The 27461-nt window shown below is 36.3% G+C and overlaps 1 protein-coding gene across 8 annotated transcripts; it reads right to left on the bottom strand.

Annotated features, from left to right (window-relative positions):
• Positions 1–688: 688 nt before the first annotated feature.
• ZNF518A (zinc finger protein 518A) lies at positions 689–26707 on the bottom strand. Of its 8 annotated transcripts, none has more exons than XM_058543625.1 (4): positions 26617–26707; positions 23776–23858; positions 10707–10859; positions 689–7409 (listed from the first exon to the last, which is right to left on the bottom strand). In XM_058543625.1, exon 4 carries the CDS (start codon positions 7280–7282, stop codon positions 2819–2821), a length of 4464 nt encoding a protein of 1487 aa, XP_058399608.1. In that variant the 5' UTR covers positions 7283–7409; positions 10707–10859; positions 23776–23858; positions 26617–26707; the 3' UTR covers positions 689–2818. The 8 variants fall into 8 exon arrangements, with proteins under 8 accessions (XP_058399608.1, XP_058399605.1, XP_058399607.1 ...); XM_058543622.1 differs by lacking the exon at positions 26617–26707 and adding an exon at positions 26353–26409; XM_058543624.1 differs by lacking the exon at positions 26617–26707 and adding an exon at positions 25846–25922.
• Between the last annotated feature and the right edge of the window lie 754 nt (positions 26708–27461).

Here is a 27461-nt window from a genome sequence, read left to right as displayed (position 1 = left end):
TGAAGATGTATAAATGGGAAAAAAATGAAACAAATTCCCGACCCAGAAGTTGCATTGCAAAAATAATACTAACTCTTCCAGGTGTAATAAGAACCTCAAACTACAGAATATCATATTTTGGAAAGCCATCTTGAGCTCAGTTTAACCTGGAATTGTAATAAGAACCTCAAACTACTGAATATCATATTTGGAACGCCATCTTTAGCTCAGTTTAACCTGGAGGAAAGAAAGGATAGAGGGTTTTGTTTTCCCATTTTCTGCTCTGGCAATAAACAAGGTCCAAGCAGGTTTGTCTCTTTCAGAATAACCTAAGTTAACAAAATCAGAAATGATACTAACTAGAGTATCCGGGGTATGAAGCTTTTTTAAATGGCTTTTAAAACTTTAAGGCAAAAAGTATACACATCGACAATAGATTTTTTTTTCCTAGCATGGCTATTATGAAATGTATTTTTACAGTGCTGCAAACATTGGCAAGATAGTTTGTTCTCTCTCTTCTCTATTCATATAAGGTGATGCATGATAGATCTATCCATAACAACAGAGCATTTCAATGTTATTGCTGTTAGGGTACTGAAGAGCATAAGCCTCTGTGTGGCTTTCCTTACCAAAATAAGCATAGTAAAATTATAGTAAATGTTATCCTTCTCAAACAAAATTTCAGAATGTCACCTAAGATTTTGGAAAAAAAAATCCCACACTTTATTTTGCATAGTTCACTAGCATAAAAAAAAATCTTTGAAATCTAAATATTTCCCATTAGAATGAAATTCCCATTCGATTTTTGCACAGTAAAAAAACTATTGTGTGAACACAAACTTAAGACAAATTTAATTGAAGAAAACATTCATTACAGAAATTAACAATGCTTACCATTCTTTAAACACCATATACATCATTAATATATACTGTATATTTCCAATCAACTCCATTCTTAGGCTCAATTTAAGAAACACAATTGTAACAGGTTTTATACAAAAAATACTTCACTAAGAAAGTAGACAAACTACACAAAAACAGTACATGTATAATGTGCATAGCAAGATAGCTTGAAGCATCTATGTATGGCTTTCTTCAAAATAAACCTATTAGGGGAATGGGCCCATTTGGGACCTACTGTTACAGTTGACATATGTAAACTGTTTCACATCTTTTAGGCACTTGCTAACAATAGTGTTCAATCCCTGAAAAATGAATTTACCCAAAAGAAAAAATCTACATCTGAAACAAAAATCAAGAAAATAACATGGGTAAAGTCTTACATATTCCTTTTAAATTAAACAATCAGTTTTATTAGTGCATGCACAGAACTAAATGGAAAAAAAATAAACTTTTTATGTCAAAAACTTTCTGTGCAAAATTTACATAACAAACTGAAAGGTACAAAAATATGTACAGGTTTAAATTCTTTGTTATATACAGAAAAGAAGCCCTGAAGTTTTCATTCAATTGACGAAAATGTCATAACACTTGTAGTAACAATGTAACAAAAAATTATATAGTATGCAATTTTGTAATACAAGAACTCCATTATCCAATGATCCAACAAAATTTGATCCAAACTTACAAGGTGAAAACTTTAAATCGATGATTTTGTTGTTGTCATGAAAATACCCATTTTAAAACTCTACCTGTTTGGACATGTCCCTTAGGAATCTGTCCTTAGGTTTCATGCACTGCCACTGAGTCCACTATTAATGTTTCTTCATTTTCAACTGCCAAAAATCAGTAAATAACCTGCTTTGGGTTGTCAGTCATACTGAAAAGTTGCTAACAAAAATGGTTTGTCCCAATGTGGACATCTTCAGACACTAGTAATAATTAAACACAGACAAAAATATGAGTTGCTTTGCTAATCTTGCTTCAAAATATTGTTTTTCTAAGGTAATTTATAGTTTTCGAGAAAAGTCATTCCCTTGGAAGTGCTTCTATGTTTCACTCTTTTTAAAGGGATGGCAACCAAGAAAAAAAATTGCCATTTGGTTTATGGGGGATAATCAATTTAAATCAAATAAGCATAGTCCTGGGCAAGGGGATCACTAAAGACTACAATCAAATTCAGAAAAATGTTCCAAGTTCTTGAACTGGACTTCAAACTAGATGGAGAGTTTAACTCTTCCCTCAAGGCTTCCCATCTTCTGCAATGCTTGACATAGCCATTTAGAAAAAGAAAATCACTTTGGAGGGTGTTCCAATCTCTATCATGGGACACAGCTTATGAGGAAAAAAGATATACTTGTCAAAAACTCTTTTCAAGCATCATACGAGGTGTAGTGAGTTAAATGTACTCTCAATAGAGCCTAACACCCTTCAAAAGAACTATATTTAGCAGACGTAGAGTAAGTTCTTTACCCAAGCTTTCTTAGTATATCTTCACAAATGATGAGCAACTCCTTCAGTTTCATGGTGAAAGAGCTCTCCATCTTCAGAGGAGCTGTATTTATCAGATTCATAAGGCTGGTGGAAGAGAGGGATTGGGGCCGTCAGCCATTACCCTCTAAGAGTCACTAAAGAACTAAATTGGGAAAACTGTTTTATCAAAAATTTTTTTAGCCCTAACTTCCCAAGAACACATTTTTAAACATTAAATCAAGGTCCATCTGTGCTGTGATTAGTTTCTTTCAAAGCTTACGTGTGCAGTGACAGCATTTTCAAACACCACACATAACACTTCTGCTCTTCCACAGAAATAGAGCCAACTTTTCACTGTTCAATTTCAGGTACTACACGGAAGTAGACAATGTCTGCAAAAGTAACGCAACGCAGTGTTTTCTTCTAAGATAATTTTACTTTTCTTTCCCTTGGTACTTACATTAAATTACTCTAACATATTCCAATCACGAGTAGCTTCCATTAAATGTCTCTGCCCATGACCAGCCCAAGCATCCTGATTGTCAAACACTCGACCACAAAACCAACAGTTAAATTTAGCCTTCAGAACATTTTCAGAGGTAGTTTTCACAATCTGATAATTGTTTTTGCTTGTCTTTTTGAGTGTTAATTTTAGCACAAATCTTTCTTTCACAGAACTAACAGGTTTAAATGTTTTGTGCCTCTTGGAAAAATCATCATAAGTTGTTTCAGAGGAATTACAACAAACTGGTTTCAGTAAAGCATTGATAGTTCTTTTTGACAATGCAACCTTAAGTACACGTCCATTAAATTTAGCAATAGTTTTCATTACATTTACTACTTCTGGTGCATCTGCATCAGGGTGATTCAAAACTACAACTGGTTGGTTTCTCCTAGGACATTTCACAAGCTGTTTGGAACTAAAGGGGAAAAGCCGCAAAGTTCTGACTGAATCTTTTGAAAGCCTAGGTCTGCTAAAATCAAATGATTCATGGACATCTTCAGGTTTAGTCTTTTCTTTACACTTTCTATGTAATGTTGCTTTTTTTCTTGGAGGTTCTTGGTAACTACATTTTCGTTTACAGTTTCTGTTTCTAGATACAAAGGCAGTATCAGAATCTTTACTGCTTACATGAGTTTTTATTCTAGAAAAATTTTTTTTGGAAGTCTTTTTTCTACTGAAGCTTCTCTCAATTGTACAATTTGTTTTACACCTTAATACCCTGGCATCTGAATGGTCAGTGATACATACTGGTTCCTCAGAAGATTCCGGGCACGTTGCAGTAGAAGTTATCACAATTTCATTTGCTGGCATCATATCATCTAGTAAGAAGGGTAAGGCATCTCTAGAAGATTCTGGCTCTTTTTGCTCTCCTCCTGTAGTCTGATTAGATGGTACATTGTCTTTCTGCAGTGAGGTTGCAGAGTTGCTTACTGACAGATTATTAGCAGCAGTCACATTTAAAACAGGGTTAAAAATTTTCAGCAATATTTTTTGTGGTGTTCCTTCAGGTTTCTTTGGCCGTATATGCTGATAATAAGTACTATTTTGGACTAATTTAGACCTCAGCAGCTCTGTCTTATTTGGCATCACACACTTTAAAAAAACAGGCTGTTTGCCATCAGGCAAGAGCGTATAAAGAGGTGGTTTTGGAAAAATCTCATTCTGCTGTTTTACTGAATCCAAGATATTCAACTTAGTGCCCTGCTGCTCAGATATATTAGGAGTAGGAACAGCTTTCACTGAAGAACTTGCTGATGTTTTAATAATATAAGGGCCTTTTAATGGTAAGGTATTTTCTGAGCTACTTTTCACGCTCAAACAACTGCCAATGCTGGAACAAAGTGCAGGTGTCAGACAATTATTGTTTGGTTCCACCTTTAAAAAAGGTGTTCTGCAAGGCTCCTTCGCTGTAGTTCCACAAGCTTGAGCACTCTCAGCTTTGACAGTGGAAACACCTTCAAATTTCCCACTATTAAATGTTAAAATCATCCCAGGTTTCTTATTTAAAAGAAGAGAAGCAGGTACGCCTTGTGTATTAACTAACGGAAGTGGTCTTCCTGAAACAACATGTATTCCAGGCTTGTTAGCAATGTGCAATGGTACAAAAAAGCCTTTTGGAGTCTGAACAAATATAGCTTTTTTTGGTTCTGAATTTAGAAGTGGCCTCTGCATATATAAAGAACCCAAATTTTGTGTAGTGGCTCGCAGTTTGTCTTTTACGAGCTGCTGTGTTATTATTGCATCTGACTGAGTCTTAAGTAATGTGCCAATACCTGAAATTCTAGGTGTCTTCTCTGAATCTCTCACATCTTGTGGCACTGACAGAAGTGGTTTTTCTTTTCCACTACATTTTAAATTCAGATCATTTGTAGGCCCATTAATCCCCACACTACCAGATGGAATTGGGAAGATGCCTTGTACTTTGAAGTCTTTTGAAGATTCAACTATTTTGTCTTCTCCCTCAGGTTTCTGAAATGACTGGTCACAATGAAGGGGCAGGCCTTTATTTGGAGTGTTATTAGAATCTTGTTTTACATCAGATTTTGTTTTTAATACATCTTGAAGTAACTGGTTTATTTCAGGAGGCAAAAATTCTGATGCCTGTTGGCTCTGGAGAGAGAAAACAGATGTGATTCTAGGCATCAGAGGTGACTCAACACTAGAAATGTCCTTCCATGTGGCTTTTTCAGTCATGCTCTCAAAATTTTGATTTTCATTAGTGTATAGGTTCTGCCCATCAATGTTTTGTCCTTTTTCTAAAACACACTGTTCTTCAATTTCAGCTTGTGTTTTTAAAGTTCCATCTTTAGTATTTAAAAGGCTAATAGATGCTAATAGGCTATCTGGGTTTGAGCTCTCCTTCCTTACTAGTGATAAAACTGATTCACTTATTGGTTGTTGAACAAGTGTCTTGCTTGATGAAGATTCTCTTTGAGGGTTTTCAAACACTGCTGTTCCTGAAAGCCTACGACGTTTATTAGAATTATTCACTTTTGAATAATTATGAAAAGGTAATGATCCTTGGTTGGAAGATTCAACAGGTAACTCAGAGTTGACATAATTAATGCAATAGTTATGCATATCTCCACTGCTGTATGCATTTGGTTTGGTAGTATAGTTGACTTTATCTGGACTTTTAATGGCAGTACCTGACACATCAGGGTGACTCTGAGTAAAATGACCTCCCCATAAGTCAACATTATCTCTTGTTTCAATTTTTGTGGTCAAATTCACTGATGCTGTAACCAATTCTGATGTTGTTGGCAAAGAAGATACACTTTTTTCATCATCCATTGTTTGAAGCATATCACTCGTTTGAGAGAGTAAAGCCATCTCTTTTTCCGAAGTTATTTTCCCTGAAAGTATAGGAGATGAACATGAAAATGGAGGAGTTGCTTTCATGTAAACTGTGTCACTTAACTCAGTTGTTATTCCTGTTAAAAATCCAGTGGTGTCCAAAGTCTGGGGCTGCAAGTTAGCAGTACTGTCCTTTGCAGCATCTGACTGTGAGCCTGGTGAATATAAATTCTGTTTATTGGTAGGCAACAATTTTATTACAATATGTTGTTTTCCGTCCACCATCTTGAAGCCCATAAACTTAGCACTGTAGTTAGCAGGAATTGTTATTCTATTATTTTTCACCATTAACACTGTAGGTCCTTGTACAGCAGTCTTCAGGGCACCTGAAGTAGAATTTGATCCCTCTTCAGCTCTATTACATTGCCCAGTGGACAGAACTGGTTTTTCTGACTCTGACTCAGCAGGTTTATCATTATTCTCACAGTGTAGTCGTTCATCCTTTTCTTCATTTAAATGTTCTTGAACAAGATGGCTCTGGTCTTCAGATTTAGCCTGTGTTTTGTTCACTTTTTTAAGCAGTTGAGTGTTTTTTTCTATACTTCTGTCAATTCCATTGTTGATTTTCTTACGTTTCCAGAACGTCTTCCTTGATGCACCTATTTTGTATCTTTTCAATATTAACTTAAGTCCTGCTGAAGTCTTTGCCATCCTTTTTTCATATTTGTCTTTTTCCAGTTTTTCTTTCGCATATAAATGTTCTTTGTGCAAAGTTATAACATGTCTTACAAGGTGCTCTCTTCTGGTGGCACCATAGCTACAATATTGACAAGTAAAGGGAAATGTACCAGAATGAACATGAAGGTGCTTCTGGAATTCTCCTTTGGTAAAACATACATGATGGCATTTACCACATTTATAACGGATTTCATTGTGTCTATGAATGTGCTGAACAAATGTGCCAACATCCTGGGTGGAGAATTTGCACTTTTCACATTGAAAATTACCATTTACACAATGTGTGGATGCAAAATGCTTTGTCAAGTCTAATAAAGTATATACACTCTCATTGTTACAAATGTCACATTTTACTAAAGTGCTTCTATGGGTTCGTCTGTGTTGTTTAAATACCTGGAAGTCATTTGCTGAAAAACTGCACATTTCACAAGGATATGAAGGTAATTCACCATGGTGCCACATTTGAAAGTGTTTCTGCAAATCGTTTGGGCTATATCGAGTGCTATCTCGGCATTTTAAACAGTTGAAATTGAGTATTTTTGCAGACATTTTTATACTCTCTTCTTCAACTCTCTCAGACTTATGGAGCAACACACACTCCTCTACACAGCTTACAGCCTTTATACTGACAGATTTTCTTGCAGTCTGTGGTTTATGCTGAAATAATTTTCTGTATTTGTCAACTTCATGTTTCAATAGGACTTCATTTGGAATATTTATCTTCGGCAAAACAATTTTCACATTTTTTAGTTCATAATGAAAACTATTTTCTGAAATTTTTGGTTTAAGTACTGATCTGATAGTATCAACTCTCTCATTTTTCACACCATAATCTTTTTTTAAAGTAGTTTGTTTTTCATCCAAAAGTAACTGTTTCTGTTCAGATGGCATGATTTAACAAAAAAAATCTCAATTTCTTTTTGTCTGAAAACTCTTGAAGTTACTTGCAATTTAAACAGGAAACAATACTGAGCTGAGACATCTTCAAAATACCAGGATTTTTCCCACATTAACTCACCTAAAACCAAAGAATTAAAATTTTCATCACAAACATATCAGAAAATTTCATATTTTTAAGTTCATTTTGACACAAAGTCGGAATATTGGTCAAATATATAAATAAAAGATATAAAAGACCTGTTAAGTATTTTAAGAACAGCTTACCAAGAAGTACTAACTTAAAGTAGAAATAATACTAATCTGGAATTCAGGAAATACAAGCTCTACTTCCAGCACTGCTCTGCGATACTGGGCAAGCTTCAACCTCTGCACCTCAGTTTCCTCATCTAAAGAAAACCACAATTGGATAGGCACCCTTAAGCTCTAAAATTTTTATATTAAGTTGATACTACAGTTTTGAAACAAGATTTTAAAAATCTTAACAAGAGAGTCCTAAAAACTTAAGTTCTAATTACATACATGTGGTTCCAATTACATACAGGTACCACTCACTTTCTCACTTGCTTAGCTGACCCTATAGCTATTACCTTGCGAGAATTTCAACAGACTTCTCTCCAGATTTTCTACTTCCTTAGTGCCTCAGTGATAACATGTTTAACACAAAAATTTCATTTATGTAACAACAAAAACATTATCTGCTTTCTCAAATTATCATTACTAACTGGTTAAAAAAAAAAAAAAAAGGAAGAAAAAGAAATTAAAAGGTACATTTCTCTGGGTACTCTTAAAGTCTACCTACTACCTTTCTGGTTCCCTACCATTTTGGCTATTTTGCTTTTTGTCCCTAGAACTCAGGCAGATGGCAGCAAGGAAAGCCCTTGGCAGATTAGAATGTACCCATTACTATCTGCCTCCATTAATTAAAACACTTACTGGTTTGTGTTACTCTAGACAAGTCTCTATCTCTGTGTCTTAGTCTCTTCATCTATAAAATGGAAAAAAAATTAGTAATTCCTCTACCTCTTTCATAGAGTTGTGAAGATTAGATGAGAAAACATACGGAACAGTATCCTGTAAAGTGCTATGGGAACTGTAGCTATCATGACTATTGCATGTGATTACTATGTATGTGACATTATGATTCAAATTGCAGAGGAATAGAAAATACTAAAGTAATCAGATATGACAATATATTGCTGAGATTGGAATCCGAGTATTGAGGGTTCAGTAGTAAAAATATCAAACTGTATATCAGAAGAATTACATTTTCTTACTTTCATGGTCTTTAATATGTATATGAACAATAGATAAAATTACATAAGCAAAAGATAATAAAGTGTAAATCACATTAAGCTTCATCCATAATGTCTATCCAAAAGTCTCAGCTTTAAATTTCAATTAATCTAAATAACTAACAACTAGAAATTTCACTGTTTTAGAAATCCTTTGTTGAGGGATAATAATAAACAGTTAATTACTTCACACATTAAGAGGTGCTTTTAATATTTCTCAAGCTTAACACTTTTGGTTAGGTCTAAAAACCACATTTTTTCAATCTTCTTCAAATATACATATGCTAAACTGATAATGAATTCATTAGAAGAGTACTAGTCTACTGAGTTTTTTAACATACTATGCCTAATACAGTAAAATATTAAGATTTTTACTTTTCATTTTTTACTATATTATTCAAAGCTAAATGTAAAAACTTTTTCTTCAAAAGCGAGAAAAATAATAAATAGCTAGAAAAAAGTTCAATGGTACCTTGTGGATACTCCACACCAACTGAGAAGATTCTCTACAGAGTGTCACACTCTCAACAGTGACAAGCATTATAATCTCCTATGGAGCTTTCACCATACCAAAATCTAAGGGTGGGGATCAAATATGTGAAACTTTCTAAGCACACCTAGTAATGGTTCTTGTTCACTTGCCAGAATACCATACTGTGATCATTCTGGATTATCCATACCCAAGCTTTTCTATCACTTCATATAGTTAAGAGGAGACTGTGTCATAGGTTTCATTACAAAAGGCAAATTGCTTCTTACAGTAATATTACACGAATCAAAAAAAAATATGTAATGCTCAAAAATTAGATTCTCATATTTCTAAATACCATCATTTCCATTTCAAAATATCTACACAACTTTAAATTTTTCTTATAAGAAAACACATATCCCGAAGTCTGACAGCCAGGATAAAAATATAATTTTAAATAACTCAATCAACTAACACTTACTAATAAATACCTACTATGAATATGAGGCATTTTCATGGGTGCTATGGAGAGATTCAAAAACATGGTCCTTACCCTACTGCAGCTTACAATCTAGACGAGGAGGCACGACATGTACACTAACACATTGCTTACTCAGAGTTGACCACCCAGCAGCCTCGCCCTTCCAGTACATAAAGAACAGAAAATAATTAAGTAGGATGCATGGCAGCCAAAAGAGATGCCACAAAGTTCATCCATTAAAGTACATGCCCTTTCTTCACAGGTAAACAATGATAATAAAACGGACCACCTTATTAAGAAATCCACTTAGCTTTTACTTAAGTTTGATAACTGCTAAATAACTAATGTTGAATGTCAATATTCTTTATATTTAATGTGTAGCATAAACAATACAGCATTAGGGGAGTTTGTGTATTTTAGGTAGGTTGGGGTTTGTCATTGGCCCACAAATTTTAAGTCTGAAGAATCTATTTTGTCTTCAACTATATTCAACCTGTAGTATGTGGAAGGAATCAAAGATGAAACCTGGTAGCAAATTATCCTAGGGTTGCCACCTATGGGAAAAAAATCTATTGCATGTTGTGAGCATCTCAGATAACATAAAAAAAGGAAAGAGAAATTTTACTATAATTTTAATCTTCTAGCCTATTAGCTAATGCTCTTTTCCCTACAGTCCACTCTCTACCCCACCAACAATGATTATAGATTTTAAATCTCTTATTTAAACTACTGCCTTCTATATAGGTATTATTACCTCATAAGACTTGACCAACATCTCATCAAGCCTTGAAATAATACTATTTGTATAAAGTATGACTGGCCCTTTAAAGTAACCTAGAGAGCTTCCTGCATCAAGGTGGTAACTTAAGCCATTTGATTTCCTCTCTCTCCCAAGTGCCCTCTGAAACAACAAACCAAAAAAACATAGTAAAGAAAATCCTACAAAATGGCTAGAAACTAGAAAAACATTCCATACACATACTGTAAGGTGTCTGGTAGGAAACGGTCCAGAGAGAGAAGAGTGAAAACAACTGCTGACCGACTGCCAAGCACCACTTTTGAAAAGGAGGCCCACCAGGGGACATTCATTCAACCAATATTTAAGGAATATCTATCCTTATGCCCTAAGTAAGGAAGTAACATAATTCCACCCACTCCATCCCCTAAACATACCTTGGGAGAGAAAGTGAGGATTTGAGAGGAAGATTGTGTGGCGCCCTTTGGGGTAACAGAAGGCTCCGGCTGAGGTATGGGGAGGAAGAGAATGAATCCAGAGCTTTGAGCCAGGTCCAGAGGCCAGACAGAGTTGGGGTTTGCTAGCACCAGCTGTCAGGAGAGATGTAAACAAATTATTTCTAAACAAAGATACATCTTCCTATATCCATGGCTATCTTCTTCTGCTTAAGAGTTCTGTCCTTTCTCTACATAAGTAAATTATCATCTCTAAGCTGTCAGAAAAAAATTACATTAACTTTCCCCTCCTCTGTCTAACTAAAAACACTGAGAAAATCTCAGTTTATTCTCTAAGAATTCATCTCAACTATCAATGCCATCAAAAAAGATAAGCAGGCAGAAACACCACTGGATGCAATAGCCCAAAAAAGGGAAAATAGTCTGAACACTCAGAGAAACCTCTCCCCTGTTCTCCCATCCAGCAGTGAAAAACAGTAACTACAATGAAAGTTACTAGAAAAAAGGAAAAAGCTTAAAAAAAAAAGTACTAATTGGAAACCTCAGTAAGACCTGAAATAGTATACCAAAAAAAACAAGAACATACTGCCATGAAAGAGAGAACAAAGTAGACGGGAGAGAAATGATTTTGAAAATAAGAGAGAAAAATTACATTGACGGTTTTTTTTTTAAGACTTGAATTTTGAAAATCAAAGGCTCCCCAAATGCTTGGCAAGATTACCAGTGGGAGAAGAATATAAAACTCAGTATCTACAACTTATCCTAGTAAAATATTTTAGTTTAAAAGATAAAAATGAGATGCTACCAAAAAAAAGATGGAGAGGAAGAGTTACCTAAAAAGGTATTCAATTTTTCATCAGCAATGCCAACTTTAATCAGACATCAATATTAATCAGACATTTTACTCACAATTCTTAATACTAGAAGACAATGGAATAACAGTTATAGAGTTCTGAGGGAAAAGAATTAACCCAAGAATTAATTCTATATCCAGGAAAACTCTCACATATGGGGGGAAAACACAATTCTAGATATGCAAAGATTCAGAGAATACACTACAGATGTACTTTCTGGAAAAAAGTTTTAAGTAAATACTTCAGTAAATTCAAATTTCAATCAGAAAAAAAAGAACTAAAAAAAGGAAATAATGTGATATAGAAGAAATATCTGTCAACAATAAAATCCACAAAATAGAAATAAATGTAAATATTTTGTTAATACAGCTAAGAAAGCAGAAAAGACTGGAGAAGAGGAACATCTGCAATATGACAAATATAAAAGAAGCCCTTAAAGAAAAATTAACAATGGGAAACAAGAGAGGTGACAACAGCAACAAAATTCTAGATGCTGGAAAGCAGATAAATTAGTAGTAAATGACCCTGCAGACTCAAGAAAACATCCCAGGCAGACAGTGGGGAAAGCTAAGGATTAACCCATTTTACACTCTGAATCTTCAAAAGGCTTAGGAACTGGCAGCACCAAGTAACTCTGAAATAGGAAGAAGAGAGGAAGAAGCTAAAAGAGAAATTTGGAGAAAGCTGCTTGAGTTTCCGTTAGATGCAAGATTCCCTTCCCCGCTCCATCATGCTAGGTAATTGCTGTTCCCCGACTACAGCAAAAGTCTGGAGGTTTATTCTCTGCAGAAAGTAAAACAGAATCTCTGAAATAGGGGTTACCAGACACAGCTCAGACAGTGGCTACCACAGCAAAAGCAAGAGGATTAAAAGACCATATTCATTTGAGACACAAATCCCGCCCATGCCCCTATTTTCCCCTTCTAGCTTGGCCCCTGGGTTAAAAAAGTGTTACTAAAAATATGGTCTGCTGATGGTTCATGAACCATTTGTCACCAGGCCAGGATAAGATATGTACAGAAACTAGAGTAAGCATTTAGAAACTATTACAGCAATTTTACAGAGTTAAGTTTATGTCTGTTGAATCTAACAATAGAAATTTGAACTTGTGTTTTGTATGCCTTCGCTTTTAAAATTTCATTTTCTAATAACAGAGGCACTATGATATACGAATAATGGAAATATAAGCTGGCACAACCATTATAAAGAACAGTTTGCAAAATATATATATTTATTTATATTTATTATAAATATTATAATTTATAATATATACGGTAATTTATAACATAAACATAAACATATATATACTACACATACGCTTGGGGAGAAAATACATAACTTCTGATTCACTTCTAGAATTATATCCTAAAGGGAATAATCAGAGATGTTCACTGCAGCGCTGTTTACAAAATCACAAAATTAAAAATAACTAAATGTCCACCAATAAATAAATTATAATATTTTTCGTTGACTGGAATATTACTCAATTTTAAACACAATATTGTAAATGCACATTTATTAATAAGAAGATATTGAAGATGCATCAAGTGAAAAAACAGAAAAACAGCAGACATATTAGGATTTAATTTGTTCAACTATCAATCGACGGCTAGAGAATGGACGGATAAACAGACACATGGACCCATACAAACTCACAGTAAAAAGTCAAGAATACACACATAAAAATGTTCATAGTGATTATTGGTTATCCTTAGGTCAGGGTTCTGTAAAATGTTGTCCTTGGATCACTATGGCCTCCACTCTGGCATACTTCCTTATCATAGCACAAGCAAATAGCTTACATTTGGATGTAACAAGAATGACAATCTCTTTACCTTTATGAAACTTTATCAAAAAGTAGTATGAAGCCATGAAAACTGTGAAATTCTCAAACAAAGCAAGTGACTGCTGTGGTAAACCAACTGAGTTTTTCCTGAACAAAGTTAAAATAGTAAACTTGATGCCAGTACAAAATTGATGTATGTTGACACTAAAGGTGGGGAAGAAATCGAAACAAAATAAGTATCATTCAACCTTGCACTCCTCATATCAACACACAGGTACCCAATCACACTACTGCAGAAAAGACTGTAATAACAGTCACAAATGAATGACAAATATAACACTCAGAGAATGAAGAATTATGCTATTAAGATGTCATTCATGCTTTATAAATTCATGCTATAAGTAAGTTTTGGTTTATTTAACAATTAATTTGTGAGCCATGAGGTTATCCAAAAGGTAAGTAAAGGGAGTTGACACCACCAGAAAGCAGTTATGTATGCAATGTTGTTAAACAACAAAAAGTCGCATGTATTTTAGACAGAAAACAAATTGTATACAACTAATAATATGCTTCATGATCGTGGTACATTGTTAAAAGAAAAAGAAATAGTAAAAATTGTAACATCAATCTAAATTTGACCTTTTTTTTCTTGAGGAAGAGTAGCCCTGAGCTAACATCCGATGCCAATCCTCCTCTTTTTGCTGAGGAAGGCTGGCCCTGGGCTAAAGTCCGTACCCATCTTCCTCTATTTTATATGGGACACCACCACAGCATGGCTTGACAAGCAGTGCGTCGGTGCACACCCGGGAGCGGAACCTGTGAACCCCGGGCCACTAAAGCAGAGCGCACGCACTTAACCGCTAGGCCACCAGGCTGGCCCCTAAATTTGACTATTTTTTTCTATATACTATACAAAGAAATGAACAGTAAGTATAACGTTGAACTATCTTTGCATTAGTTAAGTATATTATTCTTTAAAAAAGTGCTAATTTTAATCTGACTAAATTTTATTTAGAATTTTCTTTTTCAATGCTATCTTTAACAGCTTTGGTTACTGGTATCATGGAGACTTTATAAAATCAATCAGAGTACTTTCCACCATTTCATCTAATAGTTCACTAAACATGAGAACTGCTCGCTCCTTAAAATTACATAGACTGCACCAACAGCACCATACAGGCCCGGTACCTCTAGATTTTAGGCCTTACAACCTTTGCAAGTTCTTCTATGGTTCTGGGCTCTCAGGTTTTCTACCGCTTGAGTCACTTTTGGCAATTTATATTTTCCTTGAAAATAATCAATTTCCTTCACATTTTCTAAGTATACTTCCATAAATCTCACTTTTAACACTCTATCCTACCTACAGAAATAAAGGTACAACATATAGATATATATCAGCATCACTTAAATGTCCATGAATAGGAAAATGATTAAGTAAATTACAGAACATCCATATGAAAACATTATAAAGAAAGAGATGTATGTATTGAATTGACTTAGAAAGATATTTATTGTGAATTGTTTTTTAGTTTTTAAAAAAGGAAGTTGCAGATTAAGGCATGTAATACCTTTTTAAATTAGGAGGAAAGATCCTCATTTTTATATCAGGAGGAAAGATCCTATGAGTATACATTTGTACAAGCATAGACAAATCTACAGAAAGATACTCTCCAAACTATTGACAGCAGGTTCATTTTTTAAAGGAATGACGGCATGGCACAGCAAAAAAACAAGAAACAAACCAAAACAATAACAGGGAGAGAATCATCAGCTCTCCTAGGCAGCCTGAATGAAACCAAGAGGCAATGTCACTACCACAAGTCTTTACTGACGCCTGCCTAAATATTCCTGCCCTTGAATTCTAAGAAATCCTGTATCCTTAAAAAAATTCCCCGTTTTCACGTTACACTAGCTTAAACTAACTCAAGCTGGTTCTATTATTTGTAACAAAAGTCTCTTACTTAAGACATTAAGTTGACAGATCAATGTTGACTGTGTTTACTTCTCAGAAAGGTAGCTGATCTTTTAAAGAGTAGGGGGACTTAAATGTATAAGAGAGGAGTAAAAGCCTAGACCAGAAAAACAGAATAAATGTTGGAAGAAAAGCATTTTTCTCCCACGGCACCGCAGATCTAGACCAAAGAGAACATAATGGGGAGGTTAAGTGAGAACAGACTATGGAGACTGAAATGAAAGGTAACCAGGAAGCACTGTTAGTTCATGAGCAGAGAGAAGTTATAAAAGCAGTATTTTAGAAATACTATTAGAATGGTACTAGAAACAAGATATATTGGAGAAAGAGAGTAAAAATAGAAGTGAGAAGATTAGAGGACTAAGTGACAATCCAAATAAAAAGTGAGGAACCAGAGAAGAGGCAGTGTTAGCAAAGGTCAGGAATCACACAGTAGGTACACAAAAATTTTAAAAAGACGATTCCCAAAGTAAAATGGCAAAAATCAAGGAAGACGTCAACAGAGGGAATCAAAAAGTACCATTTCTAGAGTTTTGTTCGCTTTCCTCAATAATTAAAAAGCAAAGACATTTTACAGTCTTTAGCTTTAGTGAAATGGTATAAAAAGGAAGAATCTACTCACTACATTCTAGCTGCTTAAACATTAAACAAAGAACTAAAAAACTCTGATTTTAGCTTAGGCTTATTTGTGATTTAGCATGTAACTCTGTAACTTAACTTATCACATCACACAAATAGGAAAACTAATATAATTAGTCATTACTATTTATACATATTGCATTTCTTGAGTCATCGAATTTTTTCTGCAGAGATAATTGAATGCAAAATAATCATATGAATATATAACTGGAGACAGCACAAAAGCAGTATGCAGCAGAAACAGATTACTGAAAAATATAAGGTTCTGCCTAAAAGGAATCTAGAACACAAAAAGACCTAAAACACTTATTTTCAAAGCAGAATCTATTTCAGTGCCCTCAAAATAACTACTGTATTATTTTTTTCATGACCTGAAACAAACATTGTGGGCTTACCTTTTTTGTAGCTGTTTTAAGTTTTTAAAAAGTTTACCTCAGAGGCCAATGCCTATCATAATTTAAACAAGTGAAAGAATAATTTTTGTAGAATTTATATATATAATACAAACCAGCCACCTTCAAATCATTGTGGCCTAATGAGCAACTTAAACACAGGAAACAGAAATGAAGAGTTAATATGCAAATGTAATTAAGTACAGATCTAGAAATGCTCAAAATGCTAGTGTATATATGAGCCACATACCATTCAGGTAGGCTGGTGACACTGGTATACAATTATGAAGGAGTTTAAAATTAAAATATAGAAGCAGTTCCTGGTTCAGATGAATCTTATTTCTTATTATTCTCTGAAACTATGACTGCTCACTATATGCATATTTATAATGCCCAATATATAAGATGTCCTCTGCTCCCCTACACAGACACTTTTATTTACCTTTGTTCATAGTGTTTCCTTTCACCAGGGCTGTCAGCCCCTTCTCTCCATCTTAATTCAATACTGGTCAAACTTCCTTTCTAATTCTACCTACTATATGACATGAAACCTTCTGCAATACACATTCATCTCTCTCTTCTCTGAATATCCACTGAAAGAATAGCCATTGCTTACCACTTTATTACAAACTGTTTTAGAGTTATATCATTTCATTTTTTAAGTTTTACCTCCCAAGATAACTTATAAGCTTCTTAAAGACAAGTTTTATTTCACATTTCTAATTTATCCCTCACAAAAACCAAGAAGACTGGGTACACAGGGACCTAACACATTCTTAACCCGTTTATTCTTTTATTTTCAACTCAAATATCTGACCTCCTGTGATTTCAGATTAAATCACTTTATAGCAAACACTACAGAACATGAAAACTTTTTTGCTACAACGGAATTTGATTTAAAACACACACACACAGACACACACACACAGGGCAGAGTCAGAAACCACATTTCTAATATGTAGGAATTGGGAGAAGAATCAGAAGTAAACTGCCCAAAATGAAGCGAAGACCACTGAATTTAGTATGGGAAGGAAAAAGATTATTTTCATCTCTCCTTCCTTTCTTCTTCTGTTTGTCATTTTGCTGTCGCAGTGATTTAGGAGAACAGGCAGATTTTACTTAAGATTTTGGGACACACTGGGGACAGGGAAGAATGAAAAGATTTATTGCTACGTGATTGGAAGAACATGCATCAACATGTAATCCATTTCCCCTCAGCTTCCCAAGATGATATAAATTGCTCAATTTTTCTCTGGCTCTATAAAGCACCTGTCTATGGATAGAAAACAAATTCCACTCCCCAGGCTTCCCCATCTTAGTCTATGGCACCACAATCCATTCAGTTACTAAACCCAGAAATCAAGGAATCATTCTTGATTTCTCTTTCCCTTACTCCTCACATTAATCCATATGCAAGTCCTGTCAATTCTATCTCCAAAATACATCTTGAGTTCTTCTCTCCATCTCCACTGTCATCACCTTAGTCCACTGTCATCTCCAACCTGCATTAAAATGATAGTCTTCCTAAGTGGCATTCGCGCTTCCCTCTTGCCCACCATCCTCCTCTAAATCCATTCTCACACAGGAGCGAAAGTGATCTTCTTAATATAAAATAGATCACAGTGTTCCCTGCTTAAACTCCTTAGTGGTTTCTCAAGGCACTTAAAATAAAATTTACTCTCTTTGCCAAGGCCTGCAAGGAAGAGTGACATCTGGTCCTGGACCTCTCTCTTCAACTTCATCTCACACCACTCTCCCCATCTGTAAAAATACTCCTGCAAGCTACCATAGATAGTCTCTCGGTTCCTCAAATACTCCTTTCCTATCTTTTCTATCTCAGGCCTTTGCACCTGCTGTTCTCTGCTTGAAATGTTCTTCCTCCCATTCTTCAAATGGTTAGATCCTTCTCATCTTTTAGGTCTCAGCTCAAATGTCACCACCTCCAAAAGGCCTTCCTCAACCTATAAAAAATGTTCTCTATTTTAGCCCCTTGTATTGCTTTCTGGTAATACTTTTTTCTCTAGCAAATTTTATTTGCCAATTTATTTTCTATCTGTCTCTACCACTGGAATAAAAGCTGCATGAGTATAAAGACCACATCTGTCATGTTCTTTGCTGTACTACCAACATCTGGCAGTGCTGGGCTAGTAGCTAGCACCAAATCTGTGCCAGTCTTCGTTCTAAGCACTGGGAATATGCAGTGAACAAAGACAAAAATCCCTCCCCTCGTGGAGCTAGCACTCTACTGGTTATTTAGATAATAAAGTAAGTAAATTATATAATATACTCAAAGGTGACAAGTGCTGCGGAGAAAAATCAAGTAGGAAAGGAGAGACAGAAGCAGAGAGTTGCAATCTTAAACACGAAGTCAGGGAGACCTCACTTAAAAGGGTCTTATTTGAGCCAAGATCTTAAGCAGTTGAAGCAGACAGCATTCCAAGAAAAGATACAGTAAGTGCTAACACCCTGAGTGTGGAGTGTGCCTAACATGCTGGGGAACAGCAAGGTCAGTATGACTGGAACAGAAAGCACCAGAGGGAAAGCAATAAGACATGAGGTCAAAGAAGTAACGAGGGGATTGAAACAAGGCCTGATGGACACTGTAGGGACTTTGGTTTTACTATGAACGAGATGGGAAGCTACTGGAGCATTTTGGGTAGAGAAGTAACATGAGCTGAATTATTTTTAAAGAGATCACTCTGGCTGCTGTGTTAAGAACAGAGTATTTGAGAGCAAGGTAAGAGTGGCAGCTATGAGAGCAGATTGGAGATCATACTACAACTATCCAGGTAAGAGATGATGGCCGCCTGGTGGAGACAATGAGGTACAGTCAAACACTGGACATATTTTGAAGATAGAGCCTATAGGATTTGCTGACAGACTTAATTTGGTCTATGAGAGTAAGAGACAATGTTAAGGATAATTCTAAAAGTTCTGACCTCAGCAACTGGAAGAAACAAGTTGCTATCTACCATTAAGACAGAACAGACTGTATGGGAGTAGCAGGTTTGGAAAGTATATCATGAGTTCAGTTATAGCCTTGCAGAATTTGACGTATCTACTTAACAGCCAAGAGGAAATGTGGAATGTGTAGCTGAATATAGAATACAGAGGTCTAGGTGTAAGATAAAATTTTGGGAGTCATTGGTGTGTGCATAGATATGTGTGTACGTATACAGAACTGAATGAAATCACCAAGGAGTAAGTAAATAAAAAGAGAAGTCCAAGGCCTGAGCCTCAAAATACTACATTTAGAGGTAAAAGATGGGAAAGAATCAGCTAATGAGACTGAAAGGAATGACCAGTGAGACTGAAGGTAAATCAGGAGAGCAGTACCGTGAAAGCAAAGTGAAGAAAGTGTTTCCAGGATCAAGGATTGATCAACTCCGTCAAGTAAGGTGAGGACTAGGGCTGACCACTGGACTTAATGTCAAGACCACTAGTGACACTGATTAGAACAGTTTCAGTGGAGTAATAAAAGAGACAGGCTGACTAGCACGGATTTAAGAGAAAATGGGAAGAGAAGTAGAGACGCAGTATGGACAACTCCTTCAAGAAGTTTTACCATAAAGGACCAAGACATAGAGGAGTTGAAGTGGAGTTACTTTTTTGTTTTGTTTGTTTTTTAAAGGTAGGAGAAATTACAGTATGATTGCATGCTTATGAAAATGATCCAGTAAAAAAGGAAAAGTGAGAGGAGAGAATGGAAAGAAAGGCAGTAGCAATGTCCTTCAGTAGGTGAGAAGAGATGGGATCTAGTGAACAAGCAGCAGAGTTGAACTTAGAAAAGAACAAAGATAATTCATCTATAGTTACCAGAGTGGAGAATAAAGATCTTAGCAGGTGGGTAGATATGACTGCGAGAGGCTGTGGAATGAAATGCCTCATTAAGTCTACGACAGGCGTTGGCAAACTACAGCCAACAGCCTGTGGGCCAAATCTGGCCTGCTGCCTATTTTTGTAAATTAAGTTTCATCGGAACATAGCCACTCATTCATTTACATATTATCTATGGCTGCTTTCATGCTAAAATAACAGCTGATAGGTGCAACAGAAACCGTATGGCCCACAAAGCCTATATACATTATGTGGCCATTTACAGCAAAAGTTGGCCAACCCTAGTATATTGGAATACTCTGACTGTTATCTCTCTGAGTTGAGGATCAGATAACTGTCTATGAAGAAAGAAGGTAAGCAAAGACCTAGGACACAACAGTATTTTATGAAAGAAGAATACATTAACCTATACATCATTCCTAGTATCTGAAGCCCAAAATGAATATTCTATCAGTAATCAAACATTAATTTCACTCCTTATCTCTTTTAAAATGTATTTCTAGATACTGCTACATTAGTTTTTAACTGGCTGTATCTCCAGGGAAGGGGTATGGTTTTGCCACTGTCACTAAGGAATCTCTCAAAAAGGGGGAGGTAAGAAGAAATAAACTAATTATGTATAAAACATAGAACAGCACTGCAGGTTAATTACTACTTTTTCTAAAATTTTCAAGGCAGATGGATATAACAACAAGATCTTTTCCACAATAAATAAATTTACACCACTTAACTATACTTATTTTACATTTTAGCATCACAAAAATGGCATCACAATGAAATATAAACATTTTAGTCAAAGAAATCTCCATCTTAGTAGAAAGAAGCAAAATTTCTGCTTGGCTTTCCAAATGCCTCACACGTGGATTTACTTAAAATAGCCAACCTTATTTGCCACTACCTCTTATTCCCCAAAAATACAAATTGTTAGTCAAACCAATCTCCTCCCCATCTTGGATCAGCCCATAATCATTTTCAACTCTATCTTTTCTTTCTTTAATTATTCTCTCTGCCTATCAAAATCCAATTCACAAGTCAAAACCCATTTGCAGCTATATTTCCTTCAAGAAACCTTCCTAGATGGAAACAGCCCTCACTAACTTTCTTCCTATCAGAACCCAGACTTAAAATCTACACAATTGTGCATTCATTTATCTGTTTCAGCTGTTTGTGTTGTGTTTCATGTACATTAATCTGGACTCCTTAACTAAACTATAAGGACTTTGAAGGCAAAGAACTCCTCTTATTCTCACATACTACTAAAATGCTAAGCATAGCACTGATTATTCTCAACACGTGCTTGTTGATCCGTGTAACCTAACTACATAAAAAATGTGCTATATTAGAGAAAGTCTACCATCCACTCCTCTAGTATGTATAATCCTTGACTCTCCAGGCAGTTGCACGTACCTGTACACAGTAGACACTCAATAAATGTTTGTAGGCTGAATGAAGGAAGGACTGAATGCATGCATGAATGATGAATGAATAAAGGACATCTTTTATAAGGTGGAGGAAAAGGGCAAATTGTAGATGGAAGTGAATGATCAACTCGAAGTTAGAGATCTTAAATTCATGAGAGCCACATATTCATCAGAACATTTTCTGCTACAATCCAATTCTAACTAATTTATATACAGAATTTTGGCCCAACAGACTGGGAAAGACACCAGGATAGTTGACGGAATCAAAAGAAAACCACAGATACCTCATACCACAGTCTGTGGGAATGAAACTGGCACTCTGTCTTCCTCCATCTCCCATCTCTATGTGGCTTCACTTTCTCTTACTATAGATTGGATTCTCATATGTGTGGGAAAAAATGTCACCAGCACTCTCTCAGATTAACAACTTTAGAGAAAAGGCAGCATCTTTCTTCTAGCATTCATACATCAATTTCAAAGGATTTTGATTGGCTCTACTTGAGTAACAGGCAATCACTGTTGTAAAAGGGATGACTAGGCTTGAGTTATAAGACTATAAGACCGACTGACAGCTCACCAACCATTCATAATAGGGGAGGGATGGTTCCCCAAATGAAGAGATACTGAGTTGACAAAAACTATACACACACCACCCACCCTCTACCAGCCACAACCTCCAACAACCCAATTTTAATTAGGAATTGGTGATGATTTTACCACATTTTGAAATTATTTACTTTCTATAAAGCCAATATTTGTTTTCAGCTATTAAGCACTTCTTGAAATGAGACCCATGTGAAACCCACTTAATTTTCCTAAGGTTCAAGTCATGCACCTTCATTCTAATATTCTGACACTTGTTTCATGCAGTCATACCAATCATGATTTTAAATTTTAGTCAGACTTTGCTCACAGTTTTTCAAGATTGAATAATCCACATCATTCTTGGTCAGTCATCACCTGGCAGCCTCTTGTTTACTTCATTATGTTTGAAGCTTTCACTCTTCATCGTATTACTTTAGTTGAGTATTTTCGATCAAACACAGTAAAGAATACTCTTAGCATTCAGCATTTACTTTCTCTACTTGGGAACAACATGGTACCCATGTGAATCTCACATGGTAAGAAGTCAAATAAATGTTATGTAGGAAGAAATTATGCAGATAAATGATAACCTGATATCTCAACTCAGCTTTGTTGCTCTCTACTCACTGTAGCTGTTAGGCATTAACTCCTAACAAAATTAAAAATTCATCGCTTTGCGAAAATCGGCCCTGAAAAAACAGCCATCTGCTGGTCAAGTCCACAGAAGAACATAATTATGATTACCAAAGCAATAATTAAATAGCTGTTGTCTACTACAGCTATTTTAGTAGTTACATACATAATCATATTCCTAATTTAAGGTTTTACTTATGGATATACTTATTGCCTTTGGTAAGGAGAATTATATGATACTGTGGTATCCCAGGACCTATCCAACACAAACAGCAAGAGACACTTGTGTTTCAAGACACTTGTGTTTCATGTTTCTGCACAAGTGCACAACATTTTCCACTGAGTTTGCAAAGTTTTCCTCACAATACCATGGATTTGTTGGCAGATTTTTCTCCTCCTTTTTTCCACACCAGGATATTCAGATGATCGTCTCCACAAAACCAGTCATAACTCTATAGAGATTCCCAAGTCCCTTTTCTGATTCATAATACAGATGCCATTAATCATAATATAAATACATATTAGACAATTCTTCATTAGGTGCATTACTTTGAGCTTACTAGAGTAAAACACAAACACTCTTCTGGCCATTTGCACAGCTTCAAAACATCTTCCTACCATATTTATTTCCATCATTCATTACCCAGAAGCCCTTAATGCCATCTGTATATGCCATCTTTATATTTAGAAGGATACAGTTAAAATCATCTTTAGATCTCTACTGAAATGTTAAATAATAAACTATGAAACCAAAAACTACTTTTTTTTGCTTACATTAAGATGAAAACCCATATGTATTTTATTTTATTTAGGCCAAAAATAAAACTATAACTTATTAAAACTCACATATACGTAACTATTTTATTTTGTCCAATATTAAAACGTATTAACTTACTACTTAATAGACTGTAGTACTTCAATCTTTACCATACCTCTTTCTTCAAGGGACAAAAGGCACACAATTTAATGCTTGGACAAAGCCACAATCAGGAACAGTGATCAAAAGAGATGATATCTGGAAATGAAGACCAAGATTTTAAAACTTTGACTGCAAAAACTGTTAGTAAAATGTTTTTATACTCTCGATTCAACTAGGCTTCATATTCAACTTACGTGCATAAATTTAGAAGGAAAAATAAAACCTCTCTGACTTACGCAAATAACCTATCGTTGATACCCAGTGATAACACCATAAATTTACAAGAGTCACAAAACTTAAAGCTTAGAAGGGCAATCTAATTCAATATCTTCATTTATTACAAGATAGGGAAAATGAGTCTTGCTCAAAGCCACAAAACTAGAGCTAGAATCTAGAACTGATTCCAAGCCAAATATCCTACCACCACAATGCTACCTCTTAATACTTACTTCCGATATCTAACATCCCATGAAAATTGCTCACCATATGAAGTCAATACCCCACACAGAACTGAAATACTCATAGCCTACACACCTGGGATCAAATAATTAATAAAAATTTCAACTTTACTAAAACTCTGCTTCTGCTTATAGTGCTTGGACCAAAAACTTTTAGTAGAGTACCTGAAGAAAACTGGAAAAGATTCAAGTCTTTAGTCATTTAAAAAAAAGTTGTATTACGTGGTCTAAAGGTCACAATGCTTCAATAAGAACAATTACAAACAATCACTAACAGAAAAGTAAACAATAAAAGTACATTAAAAGGGCATGTTTAAAGTATATTTTAAAGTCAAACTGGAAATTTATGCTAAACTATATCCCTTCTGGAATGTTTCAAGCTATAAAAACTTTTGGGATCACAGTATACTACTACCAAAGACAGGATAGAATTTGAAGTATGATAATGATAAAAATCTCCAGAATTTAAAAGCTCATACATTATCAATGCGCACAGTAGGTATTCATTGTGGTTGCTTTTATCCTTCCATAAAACCAGATACAAAACGTTTTGAATTGCTATTTATACTTACTTTCACCGCAACAATAAGGAAAAATTTGGATGTGCAAAATACGTTGTTAGATACAGGTATTTTCCCCCTCCCTCCTCTTTTGTTAACAATTTTCCAGATTTGGGGCTCACCTTATTTATGGAATTTTAACAAAAATCAATATGGGCTACTATGCTTACCATACCCATGAAATGCTAACACTCTGAAAACGTTAAGACAATGCAATGTCTCTATGAATTTCAAAAAAAAAAAGTTTCACTTAAAGATAATGAATCCATTTCTATTGCTTTGCAGTTAAACTGAAAAATGTTAGGGTATTTCACTGAATCAATTTAAATGGTTTCTATCTGTTCCACCTGAGAATATTAAATTTAGAGTACACTCAAATCAGATCCCTTGCTACATAAAAAAAAAAATTCAATATCTGTAAACTAGGCCTAACACACAGACGCTCAAGTTAATAAAATTCCTGTCCTGATGTATAGTTTGGTGTCTTCATGTTCATCATTGTGACAACCGTACAAAGTTCAACATTCTTATGAATTTCTTAAATAGTGACTTATTTCATTTTTCTAGGGTTTTTCAGACTTTTCATATCCAAACATACCCAACTAATGTTCTCGCTAAAATAGCTCACTAACGCTAAACGGCCCCAAATTTAAACCTAAAACGAAAACTGAACCTTAACTTTTTTGCATTCTGAACCTTAAAACTACCATATTTGTTTCGTTGGTCTACTTAAGAGTTACAACACTTTACCTCACATACATTCACCCTACGTATTTCCAATAACCATAGCCATCTAGGAAGAGGCTGTCTACTTGACAATGAGGACACCATGTTAACAACAGACTCAAAATGGACCCTACAAGTGAGAAAGCCAGTTACAAAAAAATCCATCTGCCACTGGGTGTGGTTGGGGTCTGCACGGAAGAGCGCCTTTGGCCAACTCTGGAGCAGGGAGCGCCCGCCAGAGAGCTGAGCAAATCTGCAAAAAAAGACCTCCAATGACCACAGACTGGACCCATAATGGGGACGCCGTCGAGTCGGGCTGCCGTGGGACTGCGAACCTACAGCTTGAGGGGTGCGGTCTGAGGCGTGCCCATGCTGTCTCCACCGGCCCAGGAACGCGCCGAGTGGGTGCTTCGAGCGCCGCGCGCCCCGCTCCGTCCCAAACACCGCGCCCGATCCGCCCCTTCCTCCGGGGTTCGGCTGCCCCGCGGGCGCGCGGAGGCACACTGTCACGGCGCTCCCGCTCCAGCTCCTAGACTGTGGAAGAGTGCGAGTTCAAAAAGCCCGGACGTAAAGCAAGCCCGGGCTAAGACGCGGAAGCTTAGCTCGAGCAGCCTGCAAGAGCAACGAGTAAAGGGACCGACTTCTCCAGAAAAACTTTGCGGCAAGTTAGGCGGAAGCGCTGAATGGCCGGGACTATTTAACAGGCGTTTCCTATCACAAGAGGCGGATCCCTCAGCTGGTTCGGGGGACCCTGACGCCCCACAAACTCGCCCTTTGCTCCCTGGCCGGCCTTCTAGAAGTCTCGGCATCCTAACAGATCTGGGCGGCCCCGCTCACAGGGAATACCTGGCGTGGTCCCCATTGCCTGCGAGTCCCTGATGGCGGCCATTACGCTTCCATCCGGGTATTGCCGAAAAGCCGATCGCAGCGCTACCGGGAGCGCTCGCTGCGGCGGAGGGATCCGGGCTGCACCTGAGGAAAGCGGAAGAGGACGGAGGCCGGCAGGGTCCGCGTCTCAGCCTGCGAGACTAGGCCATTGAGCTAGGCTCGCTGCTGACCTTTCAAATTAGCGCCCTTACGCTGTGCCCGCCACGCCAGTGACTCACTCACCCCCTTTGCTCAGCAGCAGCTGGGGAGATCCTACTGCCAATGGAATGGTAGGCAAACCTCCACTCTGTGCTCTTGAGAGTAGACACCAGAAGCAGGAACTGTGCTCTTGGCAAGCCCTTGCTGACTGGGAATGGTCTCAACCCTGAGATTTTAATCATTTCCGGCTTTGCAAACGGCATCTCCCCACCCCTTGATTTCACCACGCAAGTTTTAGCAGCCATTGTCCCCCACGTCAATGAAGGAAGCTGCCACAAGCAGCTCTGGAAGACATTGAACTCCAAACATGTACATAATTAATAATTGATCTGCAAACTATCGTTACAACAAAAGAGTCTCTCATCCTCATCAAAGGAATCCTTCCTCCACATCACACAACAAGCTGGACAAAGAGATCAATTAATATCGTATTATGATCGGGTTTCCCCCAAAGGGCCAGTATGGCTCCTCTTCTCTCCTTTAGAGCATTTGTGAAATCCGAACCTATTAATTGATACACTTTTTACGTAAATTACCTTCAAAAAAAAAAGTTAGTGGAAACTTCAGCCAACCAACCAACCACTGGGGTGGAGGGATACACCAAAATATTAAAAGTGGTACTATAATCGAAGTTTTGTCGTGTGTTTTTTACGTTCCATATTTTCTTAGGAAGTATGTATGGCGTTTATGATTTAAAAAAAAACTTTAAAAAACATTTTTCATTGCCTTAGAGTATGCTTTTGAAAATGTCAGCTTGTGGCCATACACTAGATTTTCTCCATCCTTTAATAAAAAGCATGGCTGAGGAATCCTCGCTTTGTCTTTAGGGAGCTTTCTTATCACTGTGTTTACTGATCTACAGGATTCCT

This window comes from Diceros bicornis, chromosome 6 (genome assembly GCF_020826845.1).
Source record: "Diceros bicornis minor isolate mBicDic1 chromosome 6, mDicBic1.mat.cur, whole genome shotgun sequence".
NCBI lineage: Eukaryota > Metazoa > Chordata > Mammalia > Perissodactyla > Rhinocerotidae > Diceros > Diceros bicornis.
The sequence above is the reverse complement of the archived record's forward strand: the minus strand, read 5'-3'. Positions and strand labels throughout refer to the sequence as shown.

Bases quoted from the DNA above. Each gene is read 5' to 3' on its own strand.
- ZNF518A (XM_058543625.1), bottom strand. From the start codon at position 7,282: ATGCCATCTGAACAGAAACAGTTACTTTTGGATGAAAAACAAACTACT.